At 43.1% G+C, this 22,681-nt stretch overlaps 1 protein-coding gene across 3 annotated transcripts in view; it reads left to right on the top strand.

The window, feature by feature from the left end:
* The window catches only part of ERBIN (erbb2 interacting protein), a 239,454-nt gene that overhangs the window by 108,426 nt on the left and 108,347 nt on the right, over window positions 1–22,681 (top strand). For all 3 annotated transcript variants that reach the window (XM_088444049.1, XM_088444047.1, XM_088444048.1), the window contains exon 4: window positions 19,916–20,113. In XM_088444049.1, the coding sequence (XP_088300175.1) occupies window positions 19,925–20,113 (189 nt within the window). In that variant the 5' untranslated portion in view covers window positions 19,916–19,924. The remainder of the gene's footprint in view (window positions 1–19,915; window positions 20,114–22,681) is intronic.

The following is a 22,681-nucleotide window of genomic DNA, read 5'->3' as shown; positions in this document are numbered from 1 at the left end:
GACGACCCACCTCAGCGAGGGACATCCGTTCTGGGTTCCAAGTTGGGTCCTGTTGACAACGGACGCCAGTCTTCGGGGCTGGGGAGCAGTTTCGGGTCCACATCTGTTCCAGGGCAGGTGGACGCCGACAGAAGCGGAGCTTCCAATCAATATCTTGGAACTCTGTGCGGTCTTCAATGCTCTCCAGCAGGCACATCGGTTTCTCCAGGGTCACCCGGTACAGGTCCAGTCGGACAACGCTACCACCGTGGCCTACATAAACAGGCAAGGAGGAACCCGAAGCCGGGCGGCTCTCGTAGAGGTGTCTCGGATCCTGGTTTGGGCGGAGCTCAATCTTCCGGCCATATCAGCGGTCTTCATCCCGGGAGTGCTCAATTGGGAGGCGGACTTTCTAAGTCGCCAGGACGTTCATGCGGGGGAATGGTCCCTGCACCCGGACGTTTTTCAACTACTGGTGGACAGATGGGGTCTTCCAGAGATCGACCTCATGGCGTCCCGGCACAACAACAAGTTGCCGGTGTACGGGTCTCGCACAAGAGACGAAGGGGCGTCTCTGGTGGATGCTCTGTCCACCCGGTGGTTCGCATACCTGTTCCCTCCGGTCTCCCTTCTTCCACGGGTAATCCGGAAATTCAAACAGGAAGGAAGGACGCTCCTGTTGATAGCTCCCGCGTGGCCCAGACGGCACTGGTTCTCAGACCTTCAGGGTCTGTCCGTGGACAGTCCTCTGCGGTTGCCGCTTCGACCGGACCTCCTGTCTCAGGGTACTTGTCGTCACCCGGACCTGACTCGGCTGTCTTTGACGGCGTGGCTGTTGAGACGGCCATGCTGAGGTCCCGGGGGTTTTCCAGTTCTGTGGTGCGTACCATGTTGCGAGCTCGGAAACCATCTTCCGCGAGGATATACCATCGCGTGTGGCATACGTTCTTCCAGTGGTGTCGACCGAGAGGTTATGCACCGCGGGAGTTTCGTCTGTCTCGGATTCTCGCCTTCCTGCAAGCGGGACTAGATCATGGGCTTCGCCTTGCTTCTTTGAAGGTACAGGTTTCGGCCCTGTCTGTCTGGTTTCACTGTAGGATTGCTACAATTCCGGATGTGCGCACCTTTATGCAAGGTGTTGTCCGCATTCAGCCGCCCTTTGTTCCACCTGTGGCGCCTTGGGATTTGGCTGTGGTCCTGAGGGCTCTCCAAGGACCGCCGTTTGAACCACTGGGATCAGTGGATCTTAAATGGTTAACAGCTAAGACTGTTTTCCTTCTGGCTATTGCTTCGGCCAGACGTGTTTCTGAGTTAGGGGCTCTTTCTTGTAGACCCCCTTTCTTGGTTTTTCATGGGAACAGGGCAGTACTCCGCACTCGGCCAGAGTTTCTTCCCAAAGTTGTTTCCCAGTTTCATGTTAACGAGGAAATCGTTGTTCCGACCTTTAACTCACCGGGTCTTTCCGTGGGTGAGGCCTCTTTGGATGTTGTGTGGGCCTTAAGGACTTATGTTGACCGCACTTCTTCGTTTAGGAAGTCGGACGCTTTGTTTGTCCTCTATGGCTTCCGTAAAAAGGGTTGGCCTGCTTCAAAACAAACTTTGGCAGCCTGGATCCGTATGGCTATTTCTGAAGCTTATCTTCATGAAGGCCTACCGGTTCCTCCTTCTCTGAAGGCTCATTCCACTAGGTCTGTGGGTCCTTCGTGGGCAGCTCGACGTGGTGCCTCTGCAGTCCAGATCTGCAAGGTTGCTACGTGGTCCTCTGTCCATACCTTCGTGAGGTATTACAGGTTTGACACCTTCGCCTCTCAGGATGCTTCCTTCAGGCAGCGGATTCTCCTTTCTGCACAGGAGCGTACCCACCCTTAAAGGATACTGCTTTGGGACATCCCCAAGGTATCCTGTGGATACCCTATGGACCCTGAAGTAGAAAATATGAGATATGGTAAGAACTTACCCTTGTTATCTCTATTTCTACGAAGTCCATAGGGTTCCACAGGACTCCCGCCCTGTTGCACCTGTGCTGCAGATGGGCTTTGCTCTGGTCACCGGTTTTCCGTCTCCCTCTGGTGAGAATGTGATTCTTGTATGTGTCCAGATCTTTGGTCTCTCTCTTCCTTCTCCTCCTCCGGCCTATGGCTTGGTAACTAACTGAGGTGCCTTGGCTCGGGGGCGGGGTATAGGAGGGGGACCTAGTGCATCCTGGGAGGCTGAAAGCTTAACTCTTTGGTGCCCTGCGACTGACGTCGCACCTATACCCCAAGGTATCCTGTGGAACCCTATGGACTTCGTAGAGATAACAAGGGTAAGTTCTTACCATATCTCATATTTTCGTAGTAAGACAGATCCAGTCAAGTTGAGTCCAACTCAGAATAGGACGGACGTACGCAAAATGCGTAAATAGCATCTGCCCATTCTCTGTATGCAAAAACTCTCCATTTGCGTCCATCAACAGAGATCCATGTGACTCAGAATCAGCCCCAATGTGTGCAAGTAGGAATCAGAGTGACCGCACACTCCTGTTTGGAAATGTGTAGCAGTATAATGGAGAGCTGGCCAGCATTTCTCTCCATGCATCAAATTCCTTGTGTCATTCCAGACTCATTATTCACAGTGATCCAGCATGTTCACCTGTCCTGCTAAGTACAGCACCCTGCTGCATTAATCAAAGGTTTGAGGGTTCCAGGTAGGTACCCCTACTAGTATTGTGTACATAGATTTAATGTTTCTTTACTTTATAGCACAGATTTAAATCTTTGACACAATGTACTAATGGATTTCTGATGCAGTTTAAAGAACTGACAACATTCTGGACATCACTGACACTGCCCCAGTGTATGAATTCATATAGATTATTTCTTTGTTGGAAGCCTGCTGTATGTTAGTCACTGTCTGTCACAGAGTAGTGCGTCCCTCTTAGCCTAGCAGCCTGTTACAGAGGGTTGAAAAGATGTAACCTGTTTAGTAGACTACTATCCATTCAACTATTTGGCGCTTGTTATTCATCTCAGTAATACAAAGACTGTTATCATGTCAAAGTCTGGCTGTAATTGCTCTCAGTACTACACAAAAAATGTATTATTAAATTCTTTCATCTCCATGGAAAATGTTTAATGGTTATGCTTCAAATTTCAAACTCCCCCCTAACCCCACCACCAAATTAAATGTTAATCTGCTTGAGAGAACGTAACATTGAGTGTCTCTTTTCCTTTCATTTATCTCTATCCCCTTCTGGTGGAGCACAGTATTGCGCCGAAACGTGGTTAGAAGCCAGATGTGGCCCATCCCTAAAATAATTTCACTTGGCTTTTTGTTTAGTTGTTCCATCGATCTGTGTTTATTTAGTAAGAAATTACAGAGAAGGTTTTCATTGCAGAAGCAATTAGCTGCCAAGTCTTCATATTGTAGCTTTCCGGTGACAGTCAAGGTCCTTGGTCACGGAGTGGAGACTAATGTATGACTTAGTTTTTATGCAAAACATTTCTGCCACCACTGGCTTGAATTTAACTGGGGAATCCTAGGGCTGATTAGCTCCCTAAGAAATTTTTTTGCATGTTCGTGTTCAATTTCCAGCCATGTCCTCAGTCACCTTTCACACTGCATTCCCGGGTCGCACCTGGGATTTTGTACACCGGGCCATCCCGGCTGAGACCCCTTTCAGTCTGGCGTCCCGACCCTGCTTATTGCCGGGATGATAACGTGACGTGCTGAGCCGGCGCTTGGAGATCATCTGCCAGCCACGGCTCTTCCTATGCCGTGATTGTGACCTGGGTCTCATCAACCCGGGTTCGCCGTTCACTCTGCACCGCGAGTCAAGTTGAACCCATGTTCAACACTGCTAGTTACACGGGTTGAAATGCCAGGTCGTTCAACCCCGGATGTTTCAACTGGGCCCTTTCACACTGCACAAGAACCCGGGTTGCTGCGTGTTCATGTGAAATAACCCGGGCAGTGTGAAAGGGATACACTCACACACAGACACATATATACAAATTGACACACACACACCGACTCACAGACAAATGCGCAAATAACAGAAACGCCTACACACACCAACACACCTACTCAAAAACACTCAATACTGTGCCTGGTATCCACAGGCAACATTAGTAAGGAGAAGGAGCTCTATCTGCCTGCACTCACTCCCTGATGTACTCATTGGCTCCATGACAGATTTGTCAGGATTCCTACATACTTTTGGTTTTCATCTTTGCCAGAAAATGTGATAGTTTTCGTCATCTGCTGGAAGGGTGGGGAATATCTGGGAGATTGTTCATTTTCACTTGTGTACCCACCTAGGCAACTGATGCAGATTTGTAAATGTTCTATGCTAAATAAATGACTAGTATTATTTTAGTACTTTCAGAGCTATATGGGAGTCAGTGAATATTTAATGCAAAAGGACTTTGGGGCTGTAGCTGCAAAAGCTTAATTTCTAAAACTGTTTCACTTTAATTTCAAGATTAACCTCTTTAGGGAATGAGATCTGGGTTGCTGAGATCCAGGGACGAAATAGATCATTTATTTATCCAACGTGGAATAGACTAACCAATGCAATGTTAAATACTCACTTAAAAAAAAAAAAAAAAAAAAAAAAAAGTGTATTGAGGGAATTAACTGATGGTAAATGGACGGATGGCCATTTACTATGTGGAGGGTTTCCTAGGTTAGTAGAAATCTACAGAGTCTATAGATGTGTAACACGGGCAGAGTTTTATACCAACTTGGGGGTGGGGGAATTTGGATCTCTATGACTCATACTATCCGCCCTGGAGAGATTAAAATTATTATTACACAGTCCCTGCCCCATTGGAGCCTATTTTTCCTACCACATGCACACACTTACACACTAGGGATAATTATTTTGTCAGTAGCAAATTAACCTACCAGTGTATTTGTGGTGTGTGGCAGGAAACTGGAGTACCCCGAGGAAACCCACACAAGCAACGGGAGAATATGCAAACTCCACACAATTACAGCCATGTGGGAATTGAACCAAAGACCTCAGTGCTGTGAGGCAGTAATGCTAACCATTACACCATCTGTGCTTCCCAGTTATGCATTACAGTGGTTGAGAAAAGGCAAAGGTGAACACTGCCCCAAAATCAGTTTGCCTCAGTCTGCATCTCATTTACAGGCAGCTACTCACTAAACTAAGGCCTTGTACTCACGGATGCTTTTCAGCTCTCCACTGTGCATAATATTGTGCATTCAAACATGCATGGGAAAGCACCAAAGACTAGGGTTCCATAATTCCTTTGTTGAATGCACTCTTTTGGCACAAAGGTTTGCGGAGCTTGAAAAGCATTAGTGAGTGTGACCTTATCAGTAACCTCTCCCTGTTACGAGGAGATCACTGAATCATTTGTCATTTGTGGTATTTTTTTCTTCTATTTTTATTGATTGAATTCAAAGTTACAAATCAAAACCCACAGGGCCTGTAGTATTATGTAATCAAAAACCAGCTAAGACATTCTCTAATAAGGTTTTTTCAGTGACTTTCTAACACTGCAACCTAAAAACAAAGGAGAGAGGATAAAAAATAAAGCTTAGTGAGAACACTGCAGGGAAACTGGATAGCTAATAACATTATTTTCTAAGGGAGACATTTACAGCAAATTACATCTTTTACTAATTCCAACTTTGGGCAATTATTTCACAGTCCTATAACTTCTGTAAAGCATAATAGTCCCATGGAGACCATACAGCCTACATTAAATTCTCTTTCGTTTGAGATGGCTGTGGGTTGCTCTATCTTCCGTACGTCAGCTATTTCCCAAGTGGAGCTCCATGACGATGGAAATTATACCCACCCTTGTGGCGCCATATAAATAAACAATAATAATAATAACCGTTTCCATTGCTTAACAATGATGAAGTGTGCATCTCCACAGTAGCCTCCTTATTGACAAGTGTCTGTAGTGTGCACGCCAGCAAGATGTGCGCCTGTATAGGCTGCTCCTCTATATTTAATGCATTTGAAAAGATTGTAGCTTCATAAGATCAGTATCTGCTTAGGGCAGTACAAAATCAGAATATATGGTAAACAGTATGGCGCATCTTCTCTGAGCAAATCTAAAATAAAGACTATATGTCCTTTATTGTTATCTAAATATAATTGTATGTATGTTTTCCCATATGCAATGGGTATTCCCTTATTCATTGGGTATAATGAGTAATTTTATGCATGCTCCCCCACTGGTTTCAGGGATAAGAAATATTTTTGCTGCTGGCCCTGAGAGGCTTATATTGCTCTGTTCTGTTTCCAAACCAGGAAATACAGTTTATACAAATTAAGGATATCTACAGAGGTTTTTATGCCAGCTTCACAAGCTTGTGCTTGACCTGATGTCACTCTGTTTCGGTCATGTACATCTAGGGGGGTAGAATACCATCTTTGAGTGTCTGGGTGTCAATGTATGTGCTTAGGTGTATGGTTCTTATGTGACAAATTCCCAATGGAGCAAAACTGGATGATTCCCCACCCTTGTATTGTGTGCCCTGTAATTCCTCTGTTGTTGAAGTGTTGGTGCCCTCAGTGGCTGTGCTTTTACTCATGCAAAGTGCCATCATCGCCACGCATTGAAATTGAGGATTCCAGATAAAGACGCAAAAAGACAGCTTGGCCTTGATTGCAAATTGTCTGTTCCTTTATTTACAATGCTAAACAATAGTGGCTCTTGTGCCGAAGCTGTGTGGAGGAATGTTCTGCCTTTATTTACACCTCATTTTCTAGTTCATCTCAGTTTTTCCTGTGACTGTGCTGTTAGAGCTGCATTGCTGCCTGTTTACTATATACGGTTTCCTCATTCTTTCTGGGTCTTTACATCCTATCTCCAATGCTGTGAGTCAATAGTATTTTGTGGAATTTGGCACTAAAGTTCACTTCCAAGGAGAGGCCTCAGTCTGTATGGTCACTGCTTGTTTGTGCTGTGCTTGGTAAGCCGCCCACATGTTGTGATGATTGTTTAACCAAGTGCCGCAGGGTTTTTTCTCCGTGGAAGGAAGGGGGTTCACATTATATTCACTTCATGATCACAGGACTCCTTTTCCACTTCATTAATAAGCCAATTTCCAGTTAAGGGTGTGTCCATGTCATTTAGTTTTACTTTTTAAGCTTAAAAAGTAAGTTTTAATTCTGGTTCTTTCTGGGGGCTTTTTCTTGGATGAAAGTGACTTTTTCAAAGGATATCACAAATTATTATTATCATCATCATCATTCTGTTAACTCTATAGCAAAAACTTTCAAAAATATGCTTGTAAGTTTTATACAGTTCATTCATTTGCTCTTAAAAATATTCATGATGCAAAGTATTTGTAGAACTATTTTAAATAGTAAGAAGTGATGAGGTTATGAATACAAGCTGTATATTAAATCTATTACTGTAATATTTCGAAACCCTGTGTGCTTGTGGCTCTCATGTACTTGTAAGCGCTAAAGGATTCACTGGAAAGTGCATCTAATACATTAGCGTGTTGTTTAAAAACATGTATTATACATGGATGTAATAGCACTAGCAGGTGGGGTAGATGCATGTCTTTCTGGTATTGTGACTTGCTTGGGAAAGACGTTCTTGTGAGGTCAGTGGGTTTCCTCTTCAGATGCGGAAGAAGCGCATGTTGTAACTGTTCCTGCACCCTCTGTAGATCAGCCCTGGCAGTTTTGCAAAAAGGGCTGAAAGCAATGTCTGACACCGTTTTCCGCCTTCAGTCCTAAAGTGCCACGGTAAAATAAATAGGCCACTAGTTCATTCCGTTTTTAAGTTGGTGAATAGTTAGCAAATGGTTTAAGTGGGTTGGGTACCAACACAGGAGCTACCGCATGATAAAACAGCCTGAAAAGGCCACATACAGGATTTTATTTGATATTTGGTTTGTGTTAACGCCATCCACAGTATCTTCTTTTAAATTCACCTTTATAGATCAGCTTCTCACCCCCCTATCTTATGCTGGGTAGACACCGTACAATATATCGTTTCTACACCCTATGAATGCTATATTGTTCAGTCAATAGGCCATTGTATACACACACACTATAGCTGCAGCACAGCAGATGGAATATATCGTTCAGATATATCGTGTGTGCGTGTGCGCGAACGACCGACCCATATGCTGACCACAGGAACCACTGACAATGATGTCCCCACTGGTTCTTCTGGCCAGACCTAATCGGTCAGCCGGTTGGTAAGGCAAAGGCATATACTTACCAAATCGGTCCGTCCTCCAAAAATTTCTGTCTCCTGCACATTCCTGGGGGTTAGACTTCCTCTCAAATCAGAGTCTTACTCTTTTGAAATAATATCACTTTTGTTACCTAGGTCTAAAACTTCCTATGTTATCAATGCAAGTAAGACTCGTGTTTTTCTACCTTTACATCATTTTATTTAATATTACTATCTTGCCACTATTTTTTTATTTTTTTTGCAGAACTAAATAAAAAAACACTTATTTTAGAATTTGCATGTGAGGAACAAGCAGTCATTCATGTGACAAGGATAAATGGGTATTTTATGCCAATGCCGCTTTAGTTGCATGATATGCCCCAGAGTGACAACTATGTTCTTTATATATTATAGGTATTGAAAGTCCTGTAATAACGGAAAATCTTTATCCTAGTGTTGGAGATCACGTCTACAGTAGTCTGTATACAGGAGTTTTTATTGATTCAAGGCAGTTAGTTGGCACATGGGACAGACAACTTCAGAATGTGTTTTTCATGACCTTGGCTGTTGTCCTTTTCAAGATGGTACAGTAGAGTCCTTTTTCTTAATTCTGTTTCACTAGGCTCCCCAACCCAAAAACTTTCTATATAACCAACACATATTCAGATTATTTGTGTCTGGTATCACCTGTGCCTCTCTTGGCACGCCAGCTCCTGTGCGCCTCTTCAAGCGCTGTGCGTCTTTTTCAAGTCTTTTGTGCCCAAAAATGCGTCGGTCACAATGAGATGTGACTAAGATGCACCAGGAGACTGTGTTGATTCATTTAATATACAACACTTATATACGTATATATATGTGTATAGCTGGGTCTTTCACCAGAAAGTTCCCCATGCTTTAGCCTTGTCAGTGGTTTCTAGTGAATTTATAGGCTGCAATCTCCTGAACATTAATTCTGCTCACTAAATGGCTGCATGTATGCGACAGATACACTATAACCAGAAAACCTCATCTGTATTCTGAGCACCTGCTGTGTCTCTTTCTATACTTACACTTTAGGATGTTCCTTTCTCAGTGTTTTGTGGGCTGGACCAGCTTGTAAGGCCCGTCTGACCTCCTATAGTATTACATTTTTATCCACCTTGGTTAGAATGTATTTGTAACAAATGTGCATCACAATACTGAACTATAGCGGATTTATCAGCAGTCTGTCACTTTACATTTGTATTCTTACAGACATTCCTCCAATTATTTTCTGGATTAAAGAGACACACATCTCTGAAGATGTAATATCAGATTGTGATTGTGCCCAGAACTCTGTGGCCCAGGTTGCGCCAACAGACAACGTTACTGCCATACTGTAGTATATTATGGTGCCTAATAACAAAAGGCTGTTTGTCTCGGTGTCCTTTAGAACTGTGGTTGTACATTTCTGCTGGACAAACTACAGAAGTATTGTTTGCAAACTAGACTGCCTTGTACTTCTGTCCCATTCTGTCAATTGCTCCGTGGTGTTTGCTCTCGATCGTTTCTTATATCAGAAAATGTCTCTGAACAATTTACAGCAGCTATTTACTTATAGTTTTAATTACAGTTGATCTGTTAAATGCTGTGCCCTCCTGGTTAAGGTTATTTTGTCTTTTAAGGAGATCTGCTGTGGCATTTTGGCCAAGTTTCAAGCATTCCGTAGTTGCACATTGGGATCTTTTATAAATGTCACGTATGCTCTGTAAAGAAAACATTTGAACTAGCAAAGATTCTACCCACCTTTATTATGTCCAGGATGAAAAGCAGGCTAATTGGCTGAGACAGTCCCATTTTACTGCTACATTTATCATTATTTATCCATCGTCATCATGTTCTATGTGACGCTTTGCTAATCTCTTATTACATGGGCTAATTTCTTCAGGAGCCAATGAACCTACCTGTATGTTATTGTACTATGGGTGAAAACAGAACATACACACACATGCATGATCTCAGCGAGAACAATGTCTTAGCACAGATAGATGAATCTGTGGCACAAACGCTGAAAGCCTCTCATTATACATTGACTTGACAAATAAACGAAGTTTGCATTAAAAATCCTGGCTCCGCATCCCTGCCATGTTGAACCTGCAATATGATAGAATCTTCATTCAAATAAATAAGAGAATTGCAGATCGAATAGAAGTGCAACAGATTCAGTCACACAAAAATGAAAATGTCCTATACTGCCTGCTCTGAATCCATAGTCTTCTGAAAGCATTTCACAGAGATTGTGGAAGCACCTGATTGGCATATCGTAAAATTTACTTACATGTAAAAGAGCCTCGAATGTTTAAATAATTCCTACATTCCACACATACATATCCTTTATCTCAAGAACTATGAGAGTATTATGGAGCAGAATATATCCAGCAAAGAAGCGATCATTGTTCCTCACTTTTCTACCCTCATTTGCATTATTGTGCTCGTTCTTTTACCTTGTCATGTTAGTAATATAATGCCCTTCTTAGTCTGCTAGATGTGTGGTTCAATACGTGCTGAGAGCCAGTAGTTGCTTTAACCTTATCTGCAATCTTTAGAGTAGTTCACGTCATAACTTGTGTAACTGTACGAAGACAAATCTAAAACTATATACGGGGTAGAGGCTTGCAAGTGCCTCTTATTTGATCCAGGGAGCTGTTTCAAATTGAGAATCTAGAACTGGGCTCTGTAGGCTGCTAAAAGGTTTTTGTTTGACATTGCCAAGTGGTGACTGATTTTGTGTTTTGCAAGTTAACCTGTTCTATTACTCCTGCTTCTACCATGCGCAAATCACCAAGGCTTGCGTAAAATATATATATATAAAAGAAAGTCCCCAGTTTAGGTGTCTGTCTGTTCATTCAGGCCATTTTCTTGAACTACTGGGTGGATTTTTATAGGGTTTTCAATATTTTATACAGCATTAGTTGAGGAACGTTTAGGTGTATGAACCATTCATCTGTGACAAAAGCGAGCCGAGCAGTGACTATTTTAGTGAAGCAAGTCACAGAAATCTTGCACCAAACTTCTGTATAAGAGCTGACCAGCTGAAACAGCATCTGAAACTGAGGCTTGGAATGAAGCAAGTCACAGAAAAAACTTGCACTGTGTGAGTAAGTGACTGCTGCTGTAGGGCCGAGGGCTGCACTCTCTCTCTAAGACAATCTAAGCCTAAAGAGGGGAGGGAGTCGAGGACCGAGCAAGGTCATGTCTGAGGCAGACAGCGAGTGAGAAACACCCATCAAAGAACCCATGAAGATGCCCTGATGCAGGCACAGTAGCCAGGAAGGAGCCAGGGAGGCATAGCTATTAGGAATTTTAAAAACAAACAACAATCGGAACACCATAAAATGATTTCCATTCGATGGTGGCAAACATTGGACTGCCACCATCAAATGGTAAAAACACTACCATCGGGAAGACAAAAACATCGATGGTTAGAAACCATCAGATTCTGATGTCAATGCCTACGCTGAACCTGCGGGCGGTCTTCGGCCACCACTCCTCCAATGTGAAATGCTCCCTCTCCAGCTTGATGTTTCCTATCAGTCTCACGTCCTCGGTGAATAGGAGGCACATCCCATGGAAGTCAGCACTGTTCTCGAACAGGGGCACGACGGCGATACAGGGTACATTGTGTAAAGAGGACATTGCTCATCGCCATGAACAGCAGCTGGGGAGGGGGTGTGCACATGGAGGCTGTGGAAATATGCACAGGAAACTCAGCCCTGGAGACATGCTGCTGATAATGCTTACGGTAACTGCAATACAAATCTCTCATCCATGATCCTCCTTCCCATCGCATCCCAGTGGCCGGTCCCAGACAGCTGCAGAGCAGCAGCAGTGGGGCTTGTGGTGACACTGGTGAGATGCAGTGGGCAGGAGTGAGAAGCAGAGGACTGTGTTGCATAGAAAAGATTGAGATGCAGGGATCTTTGGCGAGATGAAATTGCTCCTGTGTGAAGCTGGGACGGGTCACTAGTAAATAGGTAAATGAATGTAAATAAAGGTAGCATCCTGATGATCAGAATATCATTTCTGGCTTTTAGTCTTGTATGTATAGTGAGAGATATCAAACCAGACAATGAGCTTGATTCAGAGATCGACGCAAAGGCGATTCCGCACGCAGATCGAATGATTGTTTGCCATCGCGCATGCGTATAAGCCACACTGCGCGTGCGCAGCGAGCACATTGCGACCACGAACACAGAGGAATTCATTGTAGAGTGAGTGACAGGTTGTCAGCATTTGAGGGTGGTGATGGAGGGTGTCTGAATAACGCAGGCATTGTCTGTCGGTTTAAACGCTGTTTCATGGACGTGCATAAATTAGCCACTGCGAATGCATACGCAGCTTTGCCTGTCAGGAGAGCTGCCAATGCCGTGGCAGGTCAGACCTGCTGCAAGGGCATGATGGCTGCTTAATTGGGAATCGATGTTACCAATATTTACGCACGTAAGCGATGTTTCACGGCATATGTGAAGACCGCAGGGGGGCGGCTTTAAGCTCGGGTAAGCTTTGCAACCATTAGCATATTTTTGCATCTGCGATGCGTACGAAATCACAGCTGTGATCGCATTAGTGTCGGTCTCTGAATCAGGCCCATATTCATAGCAAAAATGTTTATTGTTGCATCACCATTTACATTATACACTTTTAAAACTGATGTTACCCACTGGAACACAGGGGAATAAACTCTCTGAACTATACCGCATCACACTGTGCTCTTTTGTTATATGCTGACGCATTGCTTCACAAGCGTTTCATTGGAGACGGGTAAAATGTAACTTAATGCAATTTGTTTACCTGGGTGGGCTATACTAGGGTTCCTCTCTAGTGTTTTTTGGAGCTCAAAATAAATTATTATTGGACATCTCTTCAGCAGGCCCTGTAAAAGCATCTTACAAATGTGGATACACACCACCCCTCCCACAGTGACACTGTCTAGAACAAAACTGTGTTAGATCTTTCAGATGTAGTGGGTGGAGGCTTCACAGTATTTGAGTTTTATTGACATTTTGTCAACTTCGATCAAGACTCAGATCCGTGAGTGTTTCTGTACCACACTATGGTTCAAAATAATAATTAAGGAATCTGTATGTGAACCTATATACACACCTTCCTATACCTTCTAATATCCTGCCTATACCTTCTAAGGATGACGCTAATTTGCGTACGCAGTCATACAGTAAATAAAGGCTTTAGACCTGGAATCTGTGGTTCCAAAGCACAAGTATTATTCAAGTAAAAGTACAGTCAGATACACGCTATTGATCCAGACACAATTCGGCGCAAAGGAATTATACAGACCCAAGTACAGTATACATACGCAGCGCTTCCGGACCAGATGTTAGGCATCAGCAAGAAACCCCTCGTCTATCAGCATTCAGCACGAAGACTAAAGACTCAGCGTTGGAGCACACATATTTATACTCCCCCAGGAATAGACAACATAATAGGGAAGTTTGTTGCTGATGCTATTGGTTCCCAAGGGGGATACATCTGTTACAGAGCATTTAACAGGCTGATTCAAATAGACACAACCCAGCCTCCAACAACTGAGGGTCCCTAGATTCCCGCCACATGCAACATCCTAACAGTTATTCATATCATATACATTTTGTTGCTTGAAGTCTCTGCTGTCCATAAGTTGAGAATGCATGATGCGATCTCCCCACCAATAACATCGGATTTCTGTGGAAAGAGTACGCATCAGTACAAAACCAAACACTGCTTACTTATCATGTATAAAACCTTAGTTACCAAACAATCTTTATTTCATAGCATTTATACTAATTGAACAAACTTAAATCTTATACCTTAAAGCTTATGGAACCTTGTATGTGAATATGTAATGTGTGAGTATGCGGGGTTTGATATAAAGACGCTAGTTAACTTGGTGCGGATGCGAGCGCATAAAGCTAATAAACAGTGTTTCCATATATGATCTTATGCATTCGCTAATATGCAACTAGTTAACAGCGCAATTGTGCGTATTACTCTGTATGTGAGAAATGATGAAAGATGCAATCGCATGATGCTATTAGTAATATCGCCATATGTACTTAATTGTGAGTTTATCTAAAATGGCGCTTGGGCGGCCATTCACAAAATGGCGTCTTGCGATTTAATTTCCAAGATGGCGTCTTGCGGCCAGTCGCAAGATGGCGTCGCCACGATTCAATTTTAAACTGATCTTGTCTCAGCCAATTATCCAGCTTCGACATAATATTCAGGATGACCCAGTCCAACTAAACAAAGTACGAATTATGTGTTTTTTCTTTTTCTTTTATGGCGAACGCCCATCTACACTTGTACTTGCTACTATTAGAGTTTAAGGTTAGCAACTAACTCCCTTCATTTGGTAGATATGAGAGTTGAAGAAATTGTAGCAGCACGGATGGTAAGAAGGAACAACTGAAGAAAAAATGATTTTATGCTGGGAACTTCTGTATGTACCTATCTGTCTGCAACCACTATGCAGCATTATTAAATAAGATGTTTCTACCCAGAGAATGAAATACATACACTGACAATGAAAAATAATAATAATAACTGAATAATGGTACCTGACGGCTAATTTTTATTGCCTAGTGGTTAGGGGAGAGACAGGAGAGCATGTTATATGTCAGCTTCACTTTATACATGACTGCTGAAATCTCCAGCTCATAAGTAGATAGCATAGTTTAGCAGTTTTATGCACCTGACGTCACTGGGTTTTAAACGTTTTGCAGAGTTATTTTGTTAAAACACGTTTAGCATTTCCACAACAAGACAGCTGACAAGATCATATTATGCAGATAATCGTATTATAGTAAACCTCTCCACCCGCTTTCCAGAGTGTAGCAAACGCGTCCTGGCTGCCAACTTGATGAGTTCCGTTGCAGTGAACGTGAATTAGAGGGTAATGTGAATGTCCAGCTTATTGATTCCCTGCACACATGTTGGCTGAATTCTGCAGGGCACACAGGGGTTGATGTATGAAGTTGCCCATAGCAACCAATCTGCTTTGAGCTAGTATGTATCAAGTACATTCTAAAAAATGATAGGTAGGAGCTGATTGGTTGTTATAGGTAACTTCTCCACTGGTCCAATTCTCTACCGTTTTCACTCTTGATACATCAACCCCACAATTATAAAATGCATTTTGTTTGAAAGGTATTTTAATATGAATTACAAAATATAATCATGTGTGGACAACCTGAATAGAATCTTTAATCATTAGTTTATAATATAGGTCAGGTCTGGGATGTAGTCAGGATGCCGACTGTCACAATAACAACATCGGCATCCCAATGGTCACAATCCTGACAGTATCCGACAGTAAAGCTGGGTACACACTTTTTCGATTGCAGTCTGATTGGGTAAAAGTGTCCCGATCAGCCGTGCAGTCTGTCCCCAGTGTGACCCCCTGTCAGCCGCGTACACACTGTACAGACATAGCACAGTGTGTACGGCATTCTATGGGATCGGGAGGTTCAACCGATAAATATTAAACGGTACATAAGATGTGACCTCTCGATCCCGACCGTTGCAGGAGCGTTAAAAGCAGTTTAGCGGCTACCGCTCCTGCATCGGGACAGCGTACACACCTATACACTCCAACGGCCGTTCTCTCGATATTGGATGAACGGCCCGATGATTGCATAGGTGTGTACACAGCTTAAGTATTATGGTTAGGGTTGACACTAGAAAGAGGGTTAAGGGCTAGTCTGCTGGAGGGGACAGTTAGGGTTAGGCTGGGGGAGGGGTGGGTTAGGGTAAGAGTTAAGATTTGGATTAAAATACTTGTCAAAATCTGTCAGGATGCCACTGTCGGTATCTTCGGCATTGTGTCCTTCGGGATTCCGTACCAGCCCTTCAGGTCAGTAGTGTTATAGTAATAGTTGTCATTGATGCTTCAAATTTGGTTTCGGTAGTGAAGATATAACAGTTAAATGTTCTAGTTAAGCTACATCCACTGAGGTCTGCAGCACTTTGCTTGCAAAGATAAATAATACAGTTGCTGTTCACAAACAAAATGTTGTCTGTATTGCCATTAAAACACAGTAATGTATATGACGGTCTGATTTTTTTTTTTTTACTTTAGCATTACAATGTAATGGATATGTTGATACTTAAATATTGCCATGTGAAATGAGCAGTGTAGCTAGTGTTTGCATGTTGGTGCTAATGGTGCTGAATGACTCACATTTACCTATATTGCAAGTAGTCACAGAACTCCCTGGCACAGAGAAGTAGCAGTGTTTGGGGAAGTGGTAAATGTATTTTGGGAAGGGCTGAATGGTTTCATTTTACCACTGAACATTTCACAGAGTTGAAAAGCAGCTTTCTCAGGCTCCTATTCCATTGTGGTTAATAATGCCTATTCATGAGCTTGTTTACATCTATATGTACTCGGCATTCATTCGTTGTCTACACCTGTTCCCAACTCAGTTTCTGTCAGAACATGATATGATCAGGTTGTCTTTCCAAACATGTTAATTGAATAGCATTCATTTAGGGGGGTCCTGTGTATCCTGGCACAAACTACAGAACAGCATTATGGCAGGAACAGGTAGGTTTCTTAATAGATTGTTACACCTTGTACCAAATAATTATAACTAATTTACAGTTCTTCAGTAATAGGCAGCGTCTGTGAGAAGATGCTTATCCAATCTGTATCCAAATTCTGTTTCAAACATCAAGAAATGTTTCCAGAATACATACTTGGTTTGTACAAACCAAGGCCGGTGCATGGTTTTAAGGCGCCCTAGGCAAAGCTTCACTATGCGGCCCCTGCTTACCCCAAACCCTCTGCCCAGCCCGTCACATACATATCTACTCCAGCTGCTCCCTAATAGTACACTATCGCAAGTCAGACTGCATCTGCGACAAAATCTGTATGCAGACTCAAAAAATGCAGATTGCAGCCAAATTGCAAAGCCAATGCAAAGATAGATATGAGATAGCCCTAGCAGCAGCAAGGAGGGAGTGGCACAGGGGATGCGGTTAATATGCCGACGATCGGGATGCCGACTGCCAGAATCCCGATCACGAGAGAACACCGGCGCTGGAATCCCAACACGACTGGGGATGCCAATGTCGAAATCCCAGCAGCCGGCATCCTGATCATGAGGAGACCGGGGCAAGGTAAGTAGTAGCCACGGGAGGGTTGGGTTTATGTGCCCCGAGGGACTTAAGGTTAGGCTGTGGGGGGGGGGGGTGTATTAGGCTAGGGTTAGGCTCCAGACAGGGAGGTTACGGTTAGGCACTAAGAGGGGAGGGTTAGGTTTATGCACTTACCGGGAGGGTTAGGGTGCAGGGTAGGGAGGCATGAGGGTTAGGGGATAAATAAGACAGGGGAACAGTACTCCACCGTTCCCCTGTTGGGATTCCAACCTTCGGGATGCCGCTGTCAGTGTACTGACAGCCGGCATCTCCTTCGTTGGTATTTCATACCGACTCTGTGGCACAGATGTGTTAGCAAAACATAGCAAATAAAAGTAAATTGCATTTGTTAGTTTACATTTCCAACATAGGCACATGGCACTTACCACCAGTATGTCACTCTTCAGTATACAACTGCAGCTCATCCCAGCACAGGCCAGTATGTGTCTTCTAGGGGGCGGAGCTACTCTGTGCCTGGCTGGGAGTGAGGGAAGGGGGTGGGGTTGGGGGGGACAGCAGGGACAGGGGCAGAAGCTTTGCTGTCCGATGTCTGTCGGGCTGTCTGTGTGAAGAGTGACAGCACAGCCCGTGGGACTAGCTAGACCAGAGGAGAGAAGTGACTGCACCTACTAACACCCGTGGTTTCTGTCAGCATGCGCCCTCTAGTGGCCGGCGCCCCTAGGCAGCTGCCTAATAGTAGCGCAGGCCCTACCTTTTCTTTCATTATGTTTTGGATCTTTTTCAATTTAGGAGCTAGCATAGCATATGCATGCAGTGTATATGGCCTGTTATACATTTCCATCACTGTAACTTCTCTAGTTGGTTGCAGTCATTTCTGACCCTACAGGAGTCATTGTACAATAAATCGCTGTACATTTGACCTGGTTGTCTCATAGTGTATCATGAGCTTTATGTGTTTCTGTGGGGTTGGGTATGAGATCCCAGCGGTCGAGGTTTCGCTGGTCAGAATAGAGACAGTCAGAATCCCGACACCCATGTGGAAAGAAGGTCAGACTAACCCTTACCCATAACCCTCCCTCCCCTGTGCCTATTCCTAACCCTGCACCCTAACCCTCCCCCTAACGCCCGATACTTACCTTTGGGATGCCGGCGGTCGGGATTCTGGTGTCGGGATTTTGGCACCAGTATTTTGCCCATCGGCATCCCTCACGCTGGGATGCTGACTACATCCCGTTTCTGTGAGCACAACATAGAAAAGTCTGGTAACAAGTTAATAAGTAAGAGCCAGGTGCTTCTCATTTTGGCAGTGCAGACAGACTTAATTTTGTACGACCTGGTATTTCCAGAAATAAAGGAGTTAAAGAGGTCTGACCTGATACACCAGTGCATATCTGGCATGTTTCACTGTAACTCAGAGATAGGCACCCAGTGACTTTACAGTTTATGTGGAACTACAAGTCCCAGCATGACTTGCCATTGTGGCTATAGTTCACCTAAGGATACATGCCCACTGGCGTTGGAATTGTTTTTTTTTTTTATGTCAATAAAAGGTATCTCAAACTTGTTTGTTAAAAAGTTTTTGCCAACGTTTCAGAGAAGATGTTTAGGTTTGTGTAGTGAATTTAATACACACCAAAAAAAAAATAAAAGAAACATTTGGGAAAATGCTACCAGAATGAAATGCATGTAAAAACATTAATGTGTTTGGTAACACTAGAAACAACGCTATCATGTCTCTGATTCCTGACAAATGTTAATAACACATGTAAAAGCGTTCAGACACCGCAGTGTGTGTACACTAAATATGCTGTAAGTGGACATTCTACCGCACTGGCCTGCAGCCTCTGTCACATCACCCATCTGATGCCGTCTTCTTGTTTTACATTTTTTAAATTCTCCACTACAATAAATCTTAACTTCTAAACTATTATATAGTATGGTTGTAAATCTAAGAGGTGTACATGAGAGAATGTATTCTGCTGTCTCCTAAATCTTGTCATTTTACTTTGTGGTAAAGGGAAGGGAGTATGGTAATCCCCTGAAACTTTTTTGTATTATCTTTCAAGTGAATTAAAGACAAAGTTATACAGTATGCCACACTGTATTATACTCTGCTTCCACCCAAACAAGAATGATTTATAATACATACAGAGTAGCTTTCCCGATGCTTCCTTTCAGAAAACAAACATTATAATGGCTGTCAGTGCGAGCATCTCCTGGCGTATTACCGCTTGGTATTAGCTGCCAATAGAAATACATTATTTTTGTTTGTTTATTTCAGGTCAGTCACCTGGAACACTTTGTAAATGTCTCTCTTTAAAAAAATATATATTATTATTTTTTTATGAGTGTCATTATTAACCAGCATAAGTTACTATTTTGGCCTCTTAATGGTTAAAGTGATCCAACAAGTGTGGTGATGATATTATTACAGATCCAAGGAATTCTACCACAATCCAAACTTGTCGAGCTGGATTTTCATAGATGAGCGTCTTGCGGTTTACTGTGTCTCAAGTGATCATTAAAATCCCGTAGGCAGGAGGGAGATGTGATGGGAAGTTTGTACTGTGCAGAAGGGCAGCAAATGAATGTGCCGGCAGACCTGCCGTGACTGCCGATTTATATCTGACTTTTATACTGCCTTTTGGCTTTTCTTTTAGTGCCTGAAAATGACTGCGAAGAGGAACCTGTTTGTGCGGTTGGTGCCGTGCCGGTGTTTGCGGGGAGAGGAAGAAACTGTGACCTCACTTGACTACTCTCATTGCAGCCTGGAACAGGTGCCGAAAGAGATTTTCACATTCGAGAAAACCTTGGAGGAACTCTATTTGGATGCCAACCAGATTGAAGAGCTTCCCAAGGTACCACTTTTATCTGTATAGGATTCATAGTTTCCATGACACTGATGACAAGCAGCGCTTTCTCCTGGGCCTCTTCCAGCTGTGCTTTATAGGCATTAGCTCACGTCGCTGCTCCAGCTTTCCTGGCAGATTCCCGCGCCAGCCATTCACTTAACGCCCAACTCACATCTCAGGAGCACAGGATCTAGCCAGGGAATACCTTCCACTTCCAAACTCTTCTTTTAGCTGGCACCTTGTTACATTTATTCTCTAGCAGATGTTCATACGCTTACCTACCATCCATGGCGTCAGTAGTTGAGGTAATATCTTCTTCCTGATTTGTACTTTGCAACTTTCATATATCTTCAGTGTTATTTAAAATGTCTCTGAGCGAATATTGTGGCTAAAAAAAAGAATATAAAGCTAGAGAGACTGACTGACTGATCGATCACAGCTGAAAGTTACATATTGGAACTACTCTACCTTAATGGGTCCTTATCCCAGAGTGTATACTCAGCATCTCACCTCTTATTTTGATACTTCTTACCAACCATACTTGCTTTATAACCACAACCCTGTATTGACTGTCATTGGTTGCACTCTGCACTGCCTCCTTGTCCTGGTGTTGAGCAGTTTTATTTGCAGTTTGACAGACCACCTAGGTTTTAGAGGGAGATTTATCAAAGCTTGGAGAGAAAGTGCCAACCAATCAGCTGTTAACTGTAATTTTTTAAACACAGTCTATAAAGTGACAGGAGCTGATTGTTTGGTACTTTATCTCTCTCCACTTAACCTCTCACCAAGCTTTGATAAATCTCCCCCTAGCTTCCCTGTACTTCAACACCCATAACTTGTGTTCTAATGTGACATGGTATTGTAATATAGCTTCTATTACTACACAAAGTACATTACAGTCCGTAATAAGTGGGAGATAACCGTGAAATTCTGTCATTGTAAACCTAACCACTTACAGACAGGACCCAGAACAAGTGCACAGACTACAGCCTAAAGGTGCATACACACACAACGATTTTGTTACCAATGATTTTATGAACGATTTTCTGTCAGAGTATCTGTCAGATTTTTTAAAGTGTAATGAACGATTTTTGAAACTACAAACGATTTTTATTTATTTATTTTATTTATTAACAGTTTCTTATATAGCGCAGCAAATTCCGTTGCGCTTTACAATTTGAATAAAGATTAACATTATACTGGGTTGTAAAAGACATACATACATGACATACATAAGGGTAAGAGGGCCCTGCTCACAAGCTTACAATCTATAGGGAAATAGGTGTTGATACACAAGGAGAGGTGCTATTGCAAATTGGTCCAGCCCAATTGCAGATATTCTTGGTGGGCTGTATAATCCAATCACACTGGAAAGTTGGCCTAGTGTTAGGAGGATGTTCAATTGAAGAAAGAGAAGATGTGATAGGTGTTTACTATAAGAAGAGAGTTGATAGGGAGCTATAAAAGGTTAGGTGGGCGGTCCTGGAATTCAGAGAACGCTTGAATGTTTGGAAACTAGTGGAAAGTCTTATTGTGCATGGGAGGGCATTCCACAGGGTGGGTGCAGCCCGAAAAAAGTCCTGTAACCGTGCATGGGAACAAGTAATGCGCGGGGATGAGAGACGCAGATCTTGTGCAGAACGGAGATGTCGGGTTGGAAGATATTTTGAGATAAGTGAAGAGATGTATGTTGGTGTGGTTTGGTTAATAGCTTTATGTGTGAGTGTAAGTATTTTAAATTGAATACGGTAGAAGACCGGCAGCCAATGGAGGGACTGACAGAGTGGATCAGCAGACACTGAACGTTTGGTGAGAAAGATCAACCTCGCAGCTGCATTCAAAATGGATTGTTTTGGGGAGAGCCTGTTTTTGGGAAGACCAATAAGGAGACTATTGCAATAGTCAATGCGGGAAATTATGAGTGCGTGTATAAGAGTTTTTGCAGTGTCTTGCGTAAGATATGATCGAATTTTGGCTATGTTTCTTAGATGTATGTAACAGGATTTAGAGACAGATTGAATGTGGGGAACAAAAGACAGTTCAGAGTCAACGATGACACCTAGGCAGCGAGCTTGTGGGGTGGGGTAGATTGTCGAGTTGTCAACAGTAATAGAGATATCAGGTTGGTAACTGCTATTGGCTGGTGGAAATATAATTAATTCTGTTTTGGATATATTAAGTTTGAGGTGGCGAGATGACATCCAAGATGAAATGGTAGAGAGACATTCAGTGACACGGACCAGCACAGATGGTGACAAATCTGGGGAGGATAGGTAAATTTGAGTATCGTCCGCGTACAGATGATACTGAAAACCAAAAGAGCTGATTAGTTTGCCAAGAGAGGTGGTATATATTGAGAAAAGCAGAGGACCTAATACTGAACCTTGTGGTACTCCAACTGATAGAGGTAGCGAAGTGGAGGTAGAATCAGAAAAGCGAACAGTGAAAGAGCGATTAGATAGGTAAGATGAGAACCAAGAAAGGGCTGTGTCTTGAAGACCTATGGATTGTAGTGTTTGTATGAGAAGAGAGTGGTCAACAGTGTCAAAGGCAGCTGAGAGATCTAGAAAAATT

Source organism: Taudactylus pleione, unplaced genomic scaffold (assembly GCF_031769625.1).
Source record: "Taudactylus pleione unplaced genomic scaffold, aTauple2 ptg000345l, whole genome shotgun sequence".
NCBI lineage: Eukaryota > Metazoa > Chordata > Amphibia > Anura > Myobatrachidae > Taudactylus > Taudactylus pleione.
The sequence above is the reverse complement of the archived record's forward strand: the minus strand, read 5'-3'. Positions and strand labels throughout refer to the sequence as shown.